The sequence below is a fragment of the Anastrepha obliqua genome, chromosome 6 (assembly GCF_027943255.1).
Source record: "Anastrepha obliqua isolate idAnaObli1 chromosome 6, idAnaObli1_1.0, whole genome shotgun sequence".
NCBI lineage: Eukaryota > Metazoa > Arthropoda > Insecta > Diptera > Tephritidae > Anastrepha > Anastrepha obliqua.
Window position 1 is genome coordinate 49,465,542 of NC_072897.1, and position 17,460 is coordinate 49,483,001.

General features: G+C 39.2%; 1 protein-coding gene across 1 annotated transcript in view; it reads left to right on the forward strand.

Moving 5' to 3' along the window:
- Nucleotides 1-17,460, forward strand: part of LOC129250500 (sodium- and chloride-dependent GABA transporter 1) — a gene marked incomplete at its 5' end in the record, with an annotated part of 66,075 nt that overhangs the window by 23,058 nt on the left and 25,557 nt on the right. Inside the window, one exon of the mRNA XM_054890123.1 lies at nucleotides 17,057-17,301. Within this exon, the coding sequence (XP_054746098.1) occupies nucleotides 17,057-17,301 (245 nt within the window). The remainder of the gene's footprint in view (nucleotides 1-17,056; nucleotides 17,302-17,460) is intronic.

Here is a 17,460-nt window from a genome sequence, read left to right on the forward strand (position 1 = left end):
TTCCAAATACTTCCGTCTACAGTCTCGTCAGTTGTCATTTCAGAAAAAATGTTAACACACTGTCAAAAAGGCTTGTTTTTGTTCTTTCGAACTAAAAAAGCAAATTCGAAATCGGATGGAAATTGGCGAAGTTAGGAGTGATTGTTCATATCAACCTACTGAAAAACGGTTTTATGGCCATAAAATGAGATTTTGGGGGTGTATTGGAAATTTCAACTATACCATTATTTTCAGTTTTTCATAAGCTACAACCCTCACCATATCCGATCCAAAGTTTTTTTGCAACTTTTTTTTTTGTACCACAGTGTTATAGATAAATGAACTATTTGCATTTGTTGGTTTTTGGCTTTGGTTTATTAAACAATGAAAAATTTTAACTGATAACGCGGATGTGTGAAAGTGTGTAAGCAAAAATATCAATGGCAACATTGTGTAGATACAACCAAACACATACACACCCAAACCGATGTATTGTGTAAATATGTAATTAAAAGAACGCAGTTGTTCTCAGATGATGAGTTTTTGTGTTCGTTAGGGGCTGCAGTAAGGGACTGCGTAAGTTTTTCCCTGTTTTTAGCATTTATTTTCCACCGTTATGCATTCTCTCAGCACTGAGAAGGCTTTTGGCGATGAAATAGAATTGAAATAGATAACATTTCGATACAAAAACAATTTAGAGGAAACAAATGGCAAAGTAATTTTAAGAGATATTTATTATAAGTACTTAGCTTATTTTGTTTCCATATTTTAGCTAGCTCGCTAATGCACACTAGGATGTCCCGAAATATTTTTTTTAGTTTTTCTAAACGCAAGACCTCTTAAAATTTGTGTAATTAATTGTAGATTTCAAAAATAATTTTTAAATAAAAATGAAATTATATCTTCAGGTCTCTACCGATCTTCAAACTTTAGAATATTTTACCTTTTTTTGTAATTTTTCGCATTTTTTAATTTCGCTGAACTGAATTGAATATACAAAAATATTAACTTTTTTATTACTTTCAAGTATAATATAAACATAATATTTTAATTCGCATGCATTGACAAGTTCCCAATCACTAAATCTTTGCTAGGTTTCAACCTGCAAATACCCTCAATTTTCAACATAATTCGAAGTGTTTCTTACCTTAACTAGGGAGTGTTTTCTTCAAAGCCACTCAGTTTCTTGTGTCGTTAAAGTGCAGTTGCGATTGTTTTATTTTTAAAAGTGGATTAAATAATGAGTTTGAGGCGTAGTGAAACTACTTGTGCTATATTGGGACCTTACGAAGAACTTGGCGATCGACAGCTGCCAACCATAAAGGACGTCATTAAATATATTTTATTCGTAAAACACGATCTAAAATTGAAGTACAATGGAAAAGATCCATCAAATTCAGATACATTTGCGATTGTTTCTGAAAAAATATGCGATATTTGGACCAAAGCTTCGATTCCAATCGTAACAAAAGAAATTATTATTCAATTACAAAAACAACATTTCGAAAAATATCTCCATTTAAAAAGATACCCCAAAAACAAAAGAAGTGATAGCTATGAAAATAAACTGAAATGTTTCTCAGTGTTATCAGAAAAACTCTTCGACGTTGCTGCTTGTAAATGCACTTCTTTCAAATTTTGTTCATGTTTAAAACCTAAAAAAGTTCCCATCAATGAAAGAAATTTTATGTTGGATCAGAGAAATGACAGGAAAATGGCTATTGGCGGAATTGATAAGAAGGAAACGACTAGATTAATGAAACGACAGCAGAGACAAATAGAAGAATCAACAAGGGCAACAAAAAAGTTCTGTTCTACTCAAGAAACCTATTCGGACTCAGTCTGTTATGAAGATGCGATGAGTGAATCTTTCCTGGAAATAAATCCGATATTAGAGGGATCATCGACCAGCATGCCCTCAGTAGAGGCGCCATAAACTTCAACGGCAAATCGAAACACACTGCCGTTGCCTACCGTGGCTAAGGTCTGTGACAGATACGGCTTATCGTTGCGATCTGCTGCGGCTGTAACTTCGGCGGTTTTGGCAGACGTTGGCTTGGTTTCTACCAAAGAGTTAACTCTGGTTATTGATAAAAACAAGATCCACAGAGCGGTATCTAAAGCCCGGACCGAAGCCTCAAAAGATATTGGAAGCACCGTTATAAGAAGCATTTACTTTGATGGACGTAAGGACAAGACTCTGATAAATGAGAAAATAGGGAATCGCTACCGTCGCAAAGAAGTTTTAGAAGAACACGTCTCAGTTTTGGCTGAACCTGGATCAATTTATTTAGGTCACACAACGCCGAATCGTGGGACTGGGAAGGAAATTCAGATTTCGATCACAACTTTATTAGAAGGACAACGTTGGAAGTTAGATGACCTGATTTGCGTGGGATGTGACGGAACTGCAACTAATACCGGTTGGAAGGGTGGCGTGATTCAAAATTTAGAGCAATATTTAAAACGGCCACTCCAATGGTGTGTTTGTTTACTTCATGCTAAGGAATTACCGCTTCGTCTTCTATTTTCTACTTTAGATGGTCCCACTTCTGGGCCTAAAGAATATTCTGGACCTATCGGAAAGCAATTAGTTGGCTGTGAAACTAAAACCCCCGTGTCTTTCTGTGCGGTGGCTGGTAATTTGCCTGACTTGCCGAGAAATGTGATCGATGATCTTAGTACAGATCAAAAATACCTTTATCAGATGAGTAATGCTGTATCAACTGGTTTCTGTGCTCCTGAGCTGGCAAACCGTCAACCTGGAAAAATGGCGCACTCGAGTATACTGCTAATCGTATACTCAGACTTTATATAAGTACTCTTCATCCAACAGAAAATTTGAAACTGCTTGTCAATTATGTTGTTAAAGCATACGCCCCGATGTGGTTCCTTATCAAGCAACAAAGTTCTTTTAAGGATGGCGCGAAGCATACTTACCAATTGACTCAGTACTCTCGATTTCTGCCAGAAAATTTGAAATCTGTTGTGGATCCTGTTATCGAAAGAAACACCTTTTATGCGCACCCAGAAAACCTACTTGTCAGTATGTTATTTGATGAGAGGGATCACATTCGGGAGCTGGCATTACAGAAAATAATAACAGCTAGAGAAAATGAATCTTCAACAAAACTCAGAATATTCAGGCCACCAAAACTTAACTTCTCGGCCCGAGATTACACTGAAATGATTCTATGGGACGAATGCCTAACTACAACACCCCCTGTTCTTCGTCACATTTCAGACGAGGAGCTAAAAAACATGGCAAAAGATAAGATCTTGGAAATCGATGACTTTCCTTGTCATACACAATCAGTGGAAAGGTGTGTAAAACTGGTAACAGAGGCCTCACAACGTGTAACTGCCGCAAGCTCTAGAGATGGTTTCATTAGAACCAGGCTACAATCTCGAGCAGAAATGCCAAATTTTGGGCACAAAAATCTTTTTAAATATTAAGATTCTTTTATTAATTGACCGCTTTACTTCGTTTATTTTATTTTATTGTTCTGTAGTTCACTAATTTGGATAATAAACCAGCTTATGAATTTAACTTTTGTTTTATTTTCGGCATATGGTTCATTCTTGTAAAAATGTAAGATTTAATAAACTTTAACGTTCTGTAGAGCCCTCAAGATAATATGTAATTCAAATTTTCTTATGATATTCGTAATCTGTGTAAAATTACGCAAATTTTGACAACTCTTGCGTTTGGATATCTTGAAAAATAAAAAATTTCATACATTGACGGGACACCCTAATGCACACTTAGATGTATATTCGCACCATTATTTCTTTAATTTCAGCGTTCAAAACCAATGAAAATTTAAAAATTAAAGCACCCCTTTCACATTCACGTCCACTCGCGACCATAACCTCGTAAGTATGTAGCTAAACGGAATTGTTGTTTTAAATTTTGCGTTAAAAAAAAGTTTGAACATTTCTGTAATAAGGTTGACCTTCTGAACAGAGTTAGAAACTTTAGAGATTGGTGGAGACTAGCTAATGCTCTGAAAAGCCGTTCGTCAACGGTTAATGGTAGCCTTATAATATCTGACTTTTATGAGCATTTTAAATCTTTGCTTTATCGTACAGGGGATGGACCTTGTATACATTGGGCAGAGCCTATGTTGCTGGCCCCTTTTCTTGACTCACCGTTTGGAATGCGCGAATTGCAACATGTACTCGAAGGGCTCAAAGACAATAAATCACCTGGAAAAGATCACATTGCTTACGAATTCTACAAGTACGCTCTGGAGTCTTTTCTAACTGAGTTGCTGAATAAATTTAATGTTATTTTCCTAACAATTTTCGTAACGCCATTATTACCTGCCTTTTTAAGAAAGGTGGTCCTTCCATGCCTTCAAATTATCACGGACTTTCATTGCTTGATACTAGTTACTAGTTTGCTGGCATTTTATTAAACCGTATAAAAGCGTGGTTAGAATGTAATAATGTGTTAAGTGAATTTCAAGTGGGGTCTCGTTAGAATTCCCCTACTAGTGATAATTTGTTCAATCTGACTAGTATCCATAACCTCAATTTTTGTGCAAAAAAGAAAACTTTTGCGTTCTTTGTAGATTTTTAAGTGCCTTTGACACATTTACACGTAATATGTTTTTTCATAAACTAATATGTATCGACCTCTCCAGCCATATAATTTCGATTATAAGTCTTATTTATTGCGACACCACGAATCAGGTCCGCTATAACGGATGGCTCTCTGACCCTTTTCTTGTTAATCAAGATGTTTGCTGAGTCATACCTTTTTTCCTTGTATCTTTATGACCTAAGTGACACTTTACAATGCGGTATTAAGGTTGCTGATATTACGGTCAAAGTACTGCTGTACGCTGACCGATATCTTTCTGCTTGTAGATTCAGCGACAGATCTTCAAAAAATGATTGCTGATCTTCACACTTATTACACACTATATATATTAATCGTCAATTAATATAAATATCTTGGTATTTTGTCAAAATATAAACTTAGTTACATAAAACCTTTGGATAAAAAACTTTCAGAAGCAATACTTGCAATAAATGCTACGTGGGTGAAATACACAATCAACCTGAGGACAAATATTTCCAAAAAATTGAAAATTTTCTACGTTCAGATCGATAATGTTTTATGGTGCTCAGATATGTTAAAATTCTACCTCCTAAAATACCTAACTATATGCTCCATCTAGAAACAGGAATGTTACCGTAGTTTTTCAATACTCTCTATACTCATATGACTTTTATTGTACGGTGCCTTAGTCTACCAGAAGGAAGCAATAAGACAGGGATCGCATTGGGTTAAGAAGTGGACTAAAATATAAAATGGTGTAGATATATATCTCCCCCGAAATAATTATTTTGTTCTTTATAAATACATTAGTAATTGTTTAAAGTATAGGGAAAACAAACAAACAAATCGGAAATTTACAAATTTAAACAGTTTAATATACGTAAATAGTTATATATAATAATATAAATAATTAATTCAAATATTACACATGCATATACATATGTATGTAGCCGCCGTAGCCGAATGGGTTGGTGCGTGACTACCATTTGGAATTCACAGAGAGAACGTAGGGTCGAATCTCGGTGAAACACCAAAACTAAGAAAAACATTTTTCTAATAGCGGTCGCCCCTCGGCAGGCAATGGTAAACCTCCGAGGGTATTTCTGCCATGAAAAATGCTAAGTGTAAGCACTTATGTAGCTGCGAAATCCCTTCAGCGACTGTCTTATAGTAAGCGGCTGTTGCGTCAGCGTCTGACTCAGAACGAGCGGCTGAACCACCTTTTAAGGTTGACTAAAAGTAGTCAAAACGGGCATTTGACGACCTCATGCTACAACAATGGATACTGGATTCTGAGCCCAGTAGGATTCTAGTATTATTCCACTGGAAGACGATTTGAATTGATTATGTGAGATGGCAACTGTAGTGGCTGTGCCAAAAGTAATATATGTGGATTGAAACCCCACAGAAACTGCGGTATAGATATTGCTGCAATTGCTCCCATTCCGGTAAAACCAATGCAGACCTTGAGGTACGTTCTCAGTTCGTCGCCGTAAAGTTGGTGGTACAGGTTAGGTTGAGCTTGCTCCCTATTAACGCTAACCCGGCTCTGAACACATGCACTCATAAGGTCATGTGTCAACCCTCGCGTCGGCCTCCCTGCATTGGAAAGATAACCACGGGGTCATGAAGGTGACTGTACGTACGAACTGGGATAGCGGCCTCAAGGGGGGACCCAAAAACCATGAATATTTTAAAACAACCATACAAGAATAATCCTCTGAAGCAAACAATGGCGCACCTAACTTAAGATATCGAGGTAACGTCTCCATTTTAAAAAGGCACAAAAACAGCCAAATCCCCTGTACGTGTAACCGAAAGCAATCCAGAGGTGGAAGTTATCATCGCGAAGACACCGAATACGATTGCTGCCTCCACTAGAGAATGCTACACTACGCCAAGGAGTACTCACATTGACAGCTTTTTGGGACTGTGTCGGGTATGGACGTCAGAGTTGAATTGGGCACACAACAAGATATGGAACTTGCATAACCGCAGCACAACCAGTAGGAAGTGCAGCCCTTATCCAACCGCACACGGTGACCCAGCAGCCCCAATTGATAAAAGCACGCTTAATGTCTCTAGGAAGAGAGTTGCAGAAGCTCTGCACATCGCAGAGAAATATGCGTAAAGATGTAATCAGGCGGTGTAGTATCATCAAACGACTTCATACTGAAGTCATACTGGAGATGGACAAAGGGGAAATGCGTAAGGGGTTGGAATACTTCAACATAAGAGAAGAAGGCTCCCTTTGCAGAATGACTAGTAGAGATCACCCAATACGCTAAGAGAGTCAAGACGAAGTCTAGCCCTAAGGAAGCAATAAAACTAAATCCTCATCTGCTAAGAAGCAAAAGTCCCTTGACGCGGAGACGGAGATAACCCCAAGGATAAGGGACGAGAAGGAGGAGTGGATCAAGGTTTAAAAAAGCCCAAACAGAAACCCTCGAAGAAAATAATTCGGACGAAAACTGATGCAATCCTCATTGCGACTAAATCAGAAAAGATGTCATATGCTGATATCCTACGGGCGGTCAAAGCCAATGATGCCACAAAGTCGCTGATTGAAGAAGTCCGTACAGTGAGATGCAGCATACATATCGCTCCCTGCAGAAGACGCCAAGATGGTTCTAGACCTAAAACATCTCCGTGTAGTATGGGTCCGGTGCTCACTGTCGGAAGCAACATCCCCGATTAATTGCTACATATGTTGGGAGTATGATAGATCAAACCTTTGCAGAAGATGAGGTGAGGTGGGAGACAAAGGTGAAACATTCAAGAACCTTGAAAGATGTGCACTTTGCTGTGGTGCACATAACGAAGGGAGCACAAAATGTTCTAGATTCCAAGAGGCAGTTAATAAAAAGTGCGCATGAGGATCGTACAAATTAACATAAACCATTGCAGAACTGCTAAAGATATATTGTGGAGGAATATGAGTGAGCTTAAAGCCAACATCACTCTAATCTCCGAACCATGTTCTGCTATTGACATCTATAACTGGTTAGCTGATGGAATATACGGGGCTGCGATCTGGATATCGGGAAATAAAGCGCTGCAACGCAAGCTAGATGGTTCGCAGAAAGGATATACATGGGCGAAAGTAGACGGCCTATTCATTGGAAGCTGCTATGCACTACCGAGAATGACCTTAGAAGAATTCGCGTATATGTTGACGCGGATAGCAACGGATTTCCGACACAGAGAATCTAGCATCATTGCAGGTGACTTTCGTGATCGACTACATGGGAAAGCCTACAGACCAACCGCAGAGGAAGAATACTGGAAAAAACCTTTGCTAGTCTGGATCTGACGCTTCTTAACACGCCAGGAGCCCACACGTTCCATACTGGTACTAGACGATCAGTCATACACCTTGCCTTCTCCGATCGATCCATGACAACTCGCGTGCAGTGGCATATTTTAAACATGTACACCCACATTGATCACCATGCAATCATAAAGCACCTGTACACAACTCGCATGTCCAAGCCGACAAGAAAAGTGCAAAAAGTGTCTTGAAAAAGGAATGATTTTGACGCAGAATCTTTCCTAGCGATCTGGAGCGGGGCATGCCTTGTAGCAAAGCGATTGGAAGAAGCCTGCGATGAAGCGATACCAAGACGCAGAGGAACTTCAAACCGGGAGCCTGTATATTGGTGGACAGACAAAATCGCGAAACTCCGAAAACGCTGCAATAAAACTCCCAGAAGAGTTCAAAGAGCGCGTCGCTGCCCATCTTGTCCTCCTCAGCAAGCCCTTAATAAAGAAGTCCGACAGGCGTTGCAACAGGCAATACAGCAAAGCAAAATCCGTTGCTTTATTGAATTAAGAAACTCCGCATACACAGACCCATGGAGAAAGCATATCGAACAGTTACGAAGAAATTGAGGGGATCAAAAATCTCCCAAACCACATGTCTTGCTGTGCTCCTTCACCTATTTCCACCCCAGGGCCCTGTAAAAGTGACGGATTTACATCATTTCCCTGCCCTATTAAAAGGACGGGTGGGGCATCCGGCTCTATGAAATATTGCGCTGTAATAACGCTGGACATAGCAAAAGACTTTGCAGCAAATTGGACGCTAATTCTTTCAGCACTGAGTGGTCTTGGAGTGCCTTCGTACCTGCTTGGGATTATCCGGAGCTACTTCGATGGCATGATTCTTTAATACGACACCGACGACGAACCTCAGAAATACACAGTGACAGGCGGAGTACCGCAAGGCTCGGTTCTCGGCCCTACTTTGTGTAACGCAATGTAATATGACATCCTTAAAATTGAGCTGCCCATGAATGCGACACTGGTAGGATACGTAGACGATATTGCGCTAGTTGTAACGAGGAAACAGGTAATTGATGTGGAACTCACCTGCAACGATGCGATAGCGAGGATTGAGCGCTGGTTATCCAATGCCAAACCCCAGCTAGCAGCGCAAAAAACTGAAGCAGTATTGTTGAGCAAAAAGAAGAAGAGGGAGAGTTTGATGGTAAATATAGGAGGTCTCTACATCCAGCCCAAGCCGGCTATACAGTATTTAAGGGTTATGATTGACTCGCACATGACTTTCAGAGAGCACGGGGTGAAAGTCAGTACGAAAGGCCCCGTAGTTGCAAATGCTATAACACGGTTACTGCCGAATATTACTGTCATCCTGTTATATGGTGCTCCCATTTGATCTCAAGCCCGAGAACCCACCTACGAGGGGCCGATTTATAGAATGAGTACTTTGCGAGTAGTCTGTGCATACCGTACAGTATCGGATGATGCAATTTACGTGATTGTGGGAAAAACTCCACTGGATATCCGAGCACGTGAACTAAACCGTCTCTATCCAAGGCAAGTTGCAAAACCAACAAGGGACCAAAAGTTGGCACAGCGAATGGCGTCACTTGACGAATGGTAGCGAAGATGGGATTATTCTTCTAAAGGCCGCTGGACGCACGAACTTCTCACTAGCCTTGACACGTGGTTACGGCGAAGACACGGAGAAGTGGATTACTTCCTCTCCCAGAAGCTGAGCGGGCACAGGTGCTTTCAATATTACCTGCATAGGTTTGGTCTCTCCGCTTCAGTACTTTGCCCTACCTGCCCAGAGGAGGTTGAAGACGCGCGACACGTACTCTTCTACTGTCCAAGAGGACGTAAGGAGATAGCCACTATCCTTGGAATACAGCCAAGGGAGACTAATTTAACTGGCAGTATGTGCATTTTAAAACATTGCTGGGATACTGCATCCATGTTTTCCAAGCAAGTATTGGGTACGCTACACAAGCAGGATGAAGAAAGGAGAACAATAAGCTGTTTCAGTACCGGCAGTTAGACCAAAATAATATTAACGCCCTGTGTCGCGTCTGGTCACACCGAACTTCCCGACAAGTGGCAAAGCTGACATAAAACAGTGTTCCAGAGGAGGTCGACTCGGACATACCGACAACAATTACGGACGCTTGAGTTAACGACTCACGACCATATCATACGCAGATAAGACCGTAATGCACATGACATAACCGCACACTTTCGAAGTTCCATTTACTTCTTAATGGAGTAATGGAGACTATCAGCGACGTATAACCTCCATACGTCATAGGCAGAAAGCCCGGACGCAGGTTTCTTTTGTGGTTGTTATCCACAATCACGGCTCCACCCTCGATGTAGTGCAAGTGCGGTCCCGGGGTGGAAGTCAGCCGAAGAGTGGGAGCATGCCCCACATATCATTGGCGCGACGGTATCAATTGAATGTTTCTAACGTTCTTATCCTCCCCTACCCAAAACCAAAAAACAAAAACAAAAAAAACCAATTGGGGTCGTGCCACCAGAGTTTGCAGTTCAGAATTTTCGTGGGCTTGCCAAATCTGCGGTATTTTCATGGTATTCGACACGAAGCCAGCTATTGATTTGAAGTTTTTGTGTGATTTTTTGTTTATCCACGATAGAACTATAGTCGAGTCCGTCCAAAAATAGTTCCTATACTGCTCTAAGCTTAATTGGAGTATGGTAGTGTCCATAAGATTAGCTAGTTTACCGTCTCCACAGAGTTCTTTTGATAATAGATATACGCGTTTCGACATTCATTGCAAGAAATTTTTGGCATTATTGAATAGATTGTTTTTTTTTTGCAAATTTGGCATTAGAATAGAATAGATTTTTTGAGAAAATAGGAATTTTTCTGTTCGGGTATTGGGTTTTTGGAAACGTTGACATGAAAACTGTTATATCGTTTTTCATCGCATTTCTTTATTACGGTAATTTCTTACGGGTCAAAAAACTATCGAAAGTTGCCCATGAGGATATTGTGGAGTTATCTTCGAGGTGGTATTCAAAGAATTCTAGGGTTTTCTTAGGTAATTTTGAACTACAAAGGCATATTAGGACCTGCTTATTGTGTCTATCCCGAAATTTGTTAAGTTTGTTAAAGAACTGTTAACTGGTCAACTACATTTTTCCATGCTTGTATGAAAGCATCATTCTTTAGGGGTGCGCCTCTAATTGCTTTTCGTGCTTAGCCTGAAGTCTTTTGGCTTAAGTGGAACCTCTGAACATCTCTCCTTGTTTGTTTCGGTGTTGTTAGAGTTCTGTAAAATGTCCACATCTTTATTTATTGAAGCTAAACAGTTAGGGACATCTAATAGCATTTTTTATGGATGGTCTCGTAGGCGCTATTAGCAGCTCTGCGAAATGCTTTCTTCAATTTATCGTAAAGAAAATCGAGTTCAACTCTTTTTATTGCCAAAGTGTAAACTGACTCGCTTTCTGGAAATGATCATACACGAATTCGATGAAAGCAGAAATTGTTAATTTGAAGTCCTCCGTTTGAAGTCCGAATTTCGTTTAATATTTAGAGGCTAAAGTTCGAGGGAACTCTTCTATTCGCCACTTCTCTGCTCGCTATCTCTCTGCCCGACTAACTTGACGAAAAATTTGTATGCGAAACAACAACAAAGTTATCGAGCAAGATTCGCCGCTTGCGAGTTTGATTATACTTCATAAAACTAGTGTAACCCACTATCTTACAAACACATGTAATTTTAGGCAGCTCTATTCCAGTGTTGCCAAGATATGTTCATTTATACCAGTTGCTTCATCTATTAGCCACTTACTAACGCTTGGCGAAAAGAAGAGGCCTATTGTAGATGTGGTGTTTATTGTAGGGCGTTGCCAGCTTCTGATTAAATGTGCGAATGCTTCTGCTGTTGAATATTATTAGTATATTATATAAATAATGATCTGCCGTTCGAAGTCGGCTTGAAACTGTAGGAACAACATCGAGACGCACGCCACAAATAGGAGGAGGAGCTCGGCCAAACACCCAAAAACGGTGTACGTGCCAATTATATATGCCATATATATAAATACCTATTTACGTATATTAATCTGTTGAAATTTGTAAATTTCCGATTTGTCTGGGTAGGTCTGGGTGTTGAATTTATGTTGATATTTTCTTCTTGGATATCTTTCGGCCTAGTTAGCTTAAAAACTAAAAACTTTGTACGAGTACTGATTTTGGCGCGGTTATTAATTCCTGCATTGTCCTTCTTACGCTTTTCAGAATTTAAGAGGACAATCCAGGGATGTGTTTGTTTGGAATAAACAGTTTTTTTTAGTATTCAATATAATATGGAATAAATGTACGTTTCTGAAAAATGAATAGTATATAGAGTATCCGATTTAATGAATAATATTGAAGAGCGGCTGCGCACTTCTCTCCACAGAGATAGTTAAGAAATAAAGGGTGTTTTTTTTAGAGGTTAGGTTTTCAAGATGAAATAAAACGTATATAATTTAATGTTATGGCCAAGAATTTAGCTTTATTATAAAGATAAGGGTTTGCCATTATGTTTTAAAAATGATTTCGGGCACCTGGCCGCCGCGGCTGCCTCGAATAAATTCCAGTCGAGAGGCCCAATTTTCGACCACTTTTTGCAGCAATTGGGGCCGTATGTCAGCAATAACGCGCCGAATATTCTCTTCCAAGACGTCAATCGTCTCGGGCTTATCTGCGTAGACAAGCGACTTCACATAGCCCCACAAGAAATAGTCCAGCGGTGTTATATTGCACGATCTTGGAGGCCACGCCACAGGTCCACGGCGCGAGATAATGCGCTCTCCAAAAGTTTCCTTCAATAAATCGATTGTTGCGTTGGCTGTATGGCATATAGCGCCGTCTTTTTGGAACCAAAGGTCGTCCACATCAACATCGTCCAATTCAGGCACGAAAAAGTCATTAATCATGGCTCTATAGCGCTCTCCATTGACTGTAACATTATGGCCGGCTTCATTTTTAAAGAAATATGGACCAATGATTCCCTCTGCCCATAAAGCACACCAAACAGTGACTTTTTGAGGATGTAACGGCGTCTCAGCAATGGCTTGTGGATTATGTTCACTCCAAATGCGACAATTTTGCTTATTGACATACCCATTCAAACAAAAGTGAGCTTCATCGCTCAACAAAATTTTCTTATGATGCGTCGCGCGAACCGAACCATTATTTTCGTAATAAATTTGCACGATTTGCAAACGTCAATTTATGGTTGGAATGCAAAGCATGATACAGGATCTGATTAGAAATCAAACCATTTTAATGCAAACCCTTTTAAATAAACCATAATGTACACAATCAAAATTTGTCATTGGAACGCAAACGGTCTCACCAAGCACAAGCTCGAAGTCTATAATTTGCTATTATCAAATAACATTGACATTATGCTTATATCTGAAACTCATCTTACAGATAAAAATTATTTTAGAATTCCGGAATATCTTTTCTATGATACAAAACATCCTAGAAACATGGCTCGTGGTGGCACAGCGATATTAATAAAAAAACGTCTAAAGCACAGTGTACTTGAGGAATTTAATGAAGAATACCTTCAGTCCACTATTATTCAACTGCAAGAATTTTCCAGTACAATGGCTATCGCAGCTGTGTACTGCCCTCCTTCTCAAATTATAACCGAACAACAGTTCAAAGATTTTTTTGCCAAACTTGGGCCAAAGTTTATGGCTGCAGGGGACTTCAATGCCAAGCACCACTATTGGGGCTCTAGACTGGTCACACCTAGAGGGAGACAACTTTTTAGTTGTATACTAAGATCAAAACTTGATGTTGTATCTACAGGACAGCCAACATATTGACCATCTGACCGCCAGAAGATGCCTGACCTGATTGACTTTAGTATATTAAAGGGTATTGATCGCAAGATTGTAACAGCGTCCTCATCCCTGGAATTGTCCTCCGACCATTCTCCGTCTATTATAACCATGGAAGGTAGTCCTTGCACCAGAACAGCGGGTAATCATCTCCCCCATCCCAATCTCATAAACTGGCTTAAATATAAGAAATACATTAGCACTCATATAAAAACCAATGTTCCTTTAAAGAATGATATTGATATCGATAGGCAGATATATACATTGACTGAACTAATGCATGGAGCTACTAGGGCAGCAGTGGCCACAAATAATAAAAGTCGTGTTAACTCTCAGCGAAACATTGATGAGACTATAGAAGATTTAGTTAAAAAGAAACGAGAGCTGAGAAGGTCTTGGCAACAATATCGTTCTCCAAAATACAAGAAACTATTGTATGAATACACAGTTAAGTTGCGTTGCGCCCTTAAAAAAGAAAAGGAGAGGCATCTTCATGATTTCCTTTCTAATCTTACTCCGACGGACCAAACAGATTACACATTGTGGAAAGCCACAAAAAATATAAATCGGCCCATACAGTACGAATCACCAATTCGGCTAGGAAATGGTAATTGGCAAATGGCACGTACGGATTCTGAAAAAGGGTGTGTATTTGCTGAACATCTGCAATCTGTCTTCACTCCCAATCAGTCTTCTGCAACTACTTGCTTACCACTAGACATATTGCAACCACCAAAAAAGCCAATAAAGTTTAAAAAAAATAACATAGTCTCAGTTATTAATCAACTTAAACCTAAAAAAGCACCAGGTTACGACAAAATCACCCCAAAAATGCTAAAAGAGCTTCCCAATATTGCCGTTCTTCATATCAGGCACATATTTAACGCCATCTCTCGTACTGCCTACTACCCAAAAGCTTGGAAATTATCTCAAATCATTATGATTGGTAAACCTGGGAAATACTTAAGCCAAGCATCCTCATATCGGCCAATTAGTCTATTGTCCATACTTTCAAAGCTATTTGAAAAGTTGCTCTTGCAGAAAATAATGCCCTTTATTCAAGATAACAATATTATTCCTCAACACCAATTTGGATTTAGAGCAAAACATAGTACAACTGAGCAAGTTCATCGCATTGTGTCATTTATACGAAAGTCCTTTGAGAAAAATCAGTACTGCACTGCACTGTTCTTAGACGTAGCACAAGCATTCGATAAGGTATGGCACCGCGGCCTAATTCACAAAATTACTAATTTACTGCCTACGAATGTACACCTCTTGCTGCAGAACTATATCACTAATAGAGAATTTGTTGTAAAGCAAAAAGATTTTTTCTCTCGGCATTGTAGAATAGACGCTGGAGTTCCACAAGGCAGCGTTCTGGGCCCTATTTTATATGTATTATACACATCTGATATGCCAACGACGAGCCAAACAATGACATCAACATTTGCCGATGATACTGCAATACTTTGCACTCACACAGACCCAAAAGTAGCAACGTCTATATTACAAAGGCATATACTTGAAACAGAAGTATGGCTTAAAAACTGGAGAATAAAGGTTAATGAAACCAAGTGCGTGCATATTACTTTTACTCTAAGAAAAGAAACTTGCCCTGCAGTTACAATAAATGGTCAGAATATACCACAGCAAAACGAAATAAAATATCTTGGAATTCACTTAGATAGAAGACTCACATGGCGGAATCATATTGAAAAGAAAGTGTCGAATATCAAGCTTAAAATGAAAAGCCTATATTGGATGCTTAATTCGAAATCAGCATTACCTCTAGAGTACAAAGTGCTACTATATAAAGCCATGCTAAAACCAATATGGACATATGGTATAGAAATGTGGGGAACGGCTACGCCCTCAAATATCGAAAAACTTCAGAGAGTGCAATCTAAAGCCTTGCGGATAATCACGGGAGCGCCATGGTATATAAAGAACGTTAACATTCACAGAGATATTTGCATACCTCATGTAGCCGATGAAATAGTACGGTTGAGCAAAAAATACCTACAAAAGCTAGAAGACCATCCCAATAAACTAGCGCGAAATCTACTTTTAGATGAAGGTCACACAAGATTGAAAAAAAGAGACATCTTCAAGTCTGCAGTATCTTAATGATCTCATCTCACGCGAGAGTCCGTCCGCAACTTCCTCCAACCACATCTATCACATTCGAAACAAAAACAACATCATTTTCACAATCGACATGAGAGACAACGGAAGCTCTAAGGGAGACTGGAAACTAGGCCTTTCCGGCTCCCAGCTACGAAGAATCGGAGACTGGAAACCCGTCCTTTTCAGCTCCCAACTACTTTTAGATGAAGGTCCCACAAGATTGAAAAAAAGAGACATCTTCAAGTCTGCAGTATCTTAATGATCTCATCTCACGCGAGAGTCCGTCCACAACTTCCTCCAACCACATCTATCACATTCGAAACAAAAACAAAAAACAACATCATTTTCACAATCGACATGAGAGACAACGGAAGCTCTAAGGGAGACTGGAAACTAGGCCTTTCCGGCTCCCAGCTACGAAGAATCGGAGACTGGAAACCCGTCCTTTTCAGCTCCCAACAACTTTTAGATGAAGGCCACACAAGATTGAAAAAAAGAGACATCTTCAAGTCTGCAGTATCTTAATGATCTCATCTCACGCGAGAGTCCGTCCACAACTTCCTCCAACCACATCTATCACATTCGAAACAAAAACAAAAAAACAACATCATTTTCACAATCGACATGAGAGACAACGGAAGCTCTAAGGGAGACTGGAAACTAGGCCTTTCCGGCTCCCAGCTACGAAGAATCGGAGACTGGAAACCCGTCCTTTTCAGCTCCCAACTATGAAGAATTGGAGATTCACAACCGATTTCATCATATATGTAAATATATGTTCATTTGAGCAAATAATTCGTTTCTTAGCACTGGCAAGGAAACATATTACTCTAGTATATAAGATTTGTAAACTTATTGTTAGTTTCTTATAAAAGAAAGATTCAATAAATAAAGAAAAATGGAAAAAAAAAAAAAATTTGCAAACGTTGTTCAGGTGTAAGTCTTTTCATTATGAAATGACAAACCAAACTGAGCATAAATCAAGTGACAGCTGTCAAAAAGACCATCTACGAAACAAGTAGTGCCAACTTGAAAACCTAACCTCTAAAAAAAACACCCTTTATTACAGAAAACTCCTTGAATGATTAACTCGATTGAAAATTATAGTTAAGATTTCATACGATAAAGAAGACATTTTTCTTCATAAGAAATTAATATTATCAAATTTAATGTTTTGCTTATTTCTATATTGTCTTTGTTTTACAATTTAATGGTGCATCTCAGGACCAGGACTAGCATTTTTAGTGTATCCTTCTGCCGTACTACAGCTGCCTGGATCACCATTATGGTCCTGTTTATTTTTCTTTATGCTACTTCTCATTGGACTCGATTCGCAGTTCTGTACCATGGAAGGTTTCATTACTGCCATTATTGACGAATGGCCACAATTGTTACGCAAGCGTAAAGAAATATTTATTGCCGTGGTCTGTTTACTCAGTTATCTAGTGGGACTTACTTGTATATCCCAGGTGAGTATCTTATACAAATAGTGCAAATAACTAATTATATATGCAGAAAGCAATAAATTATCCTTAAACTTATCATTTTTAACATAAACACGTAAATGTATATTTAGCAAACATTTAACATCATTTGTAAACATTAATTAAAATGTTTAGGGAGATAAG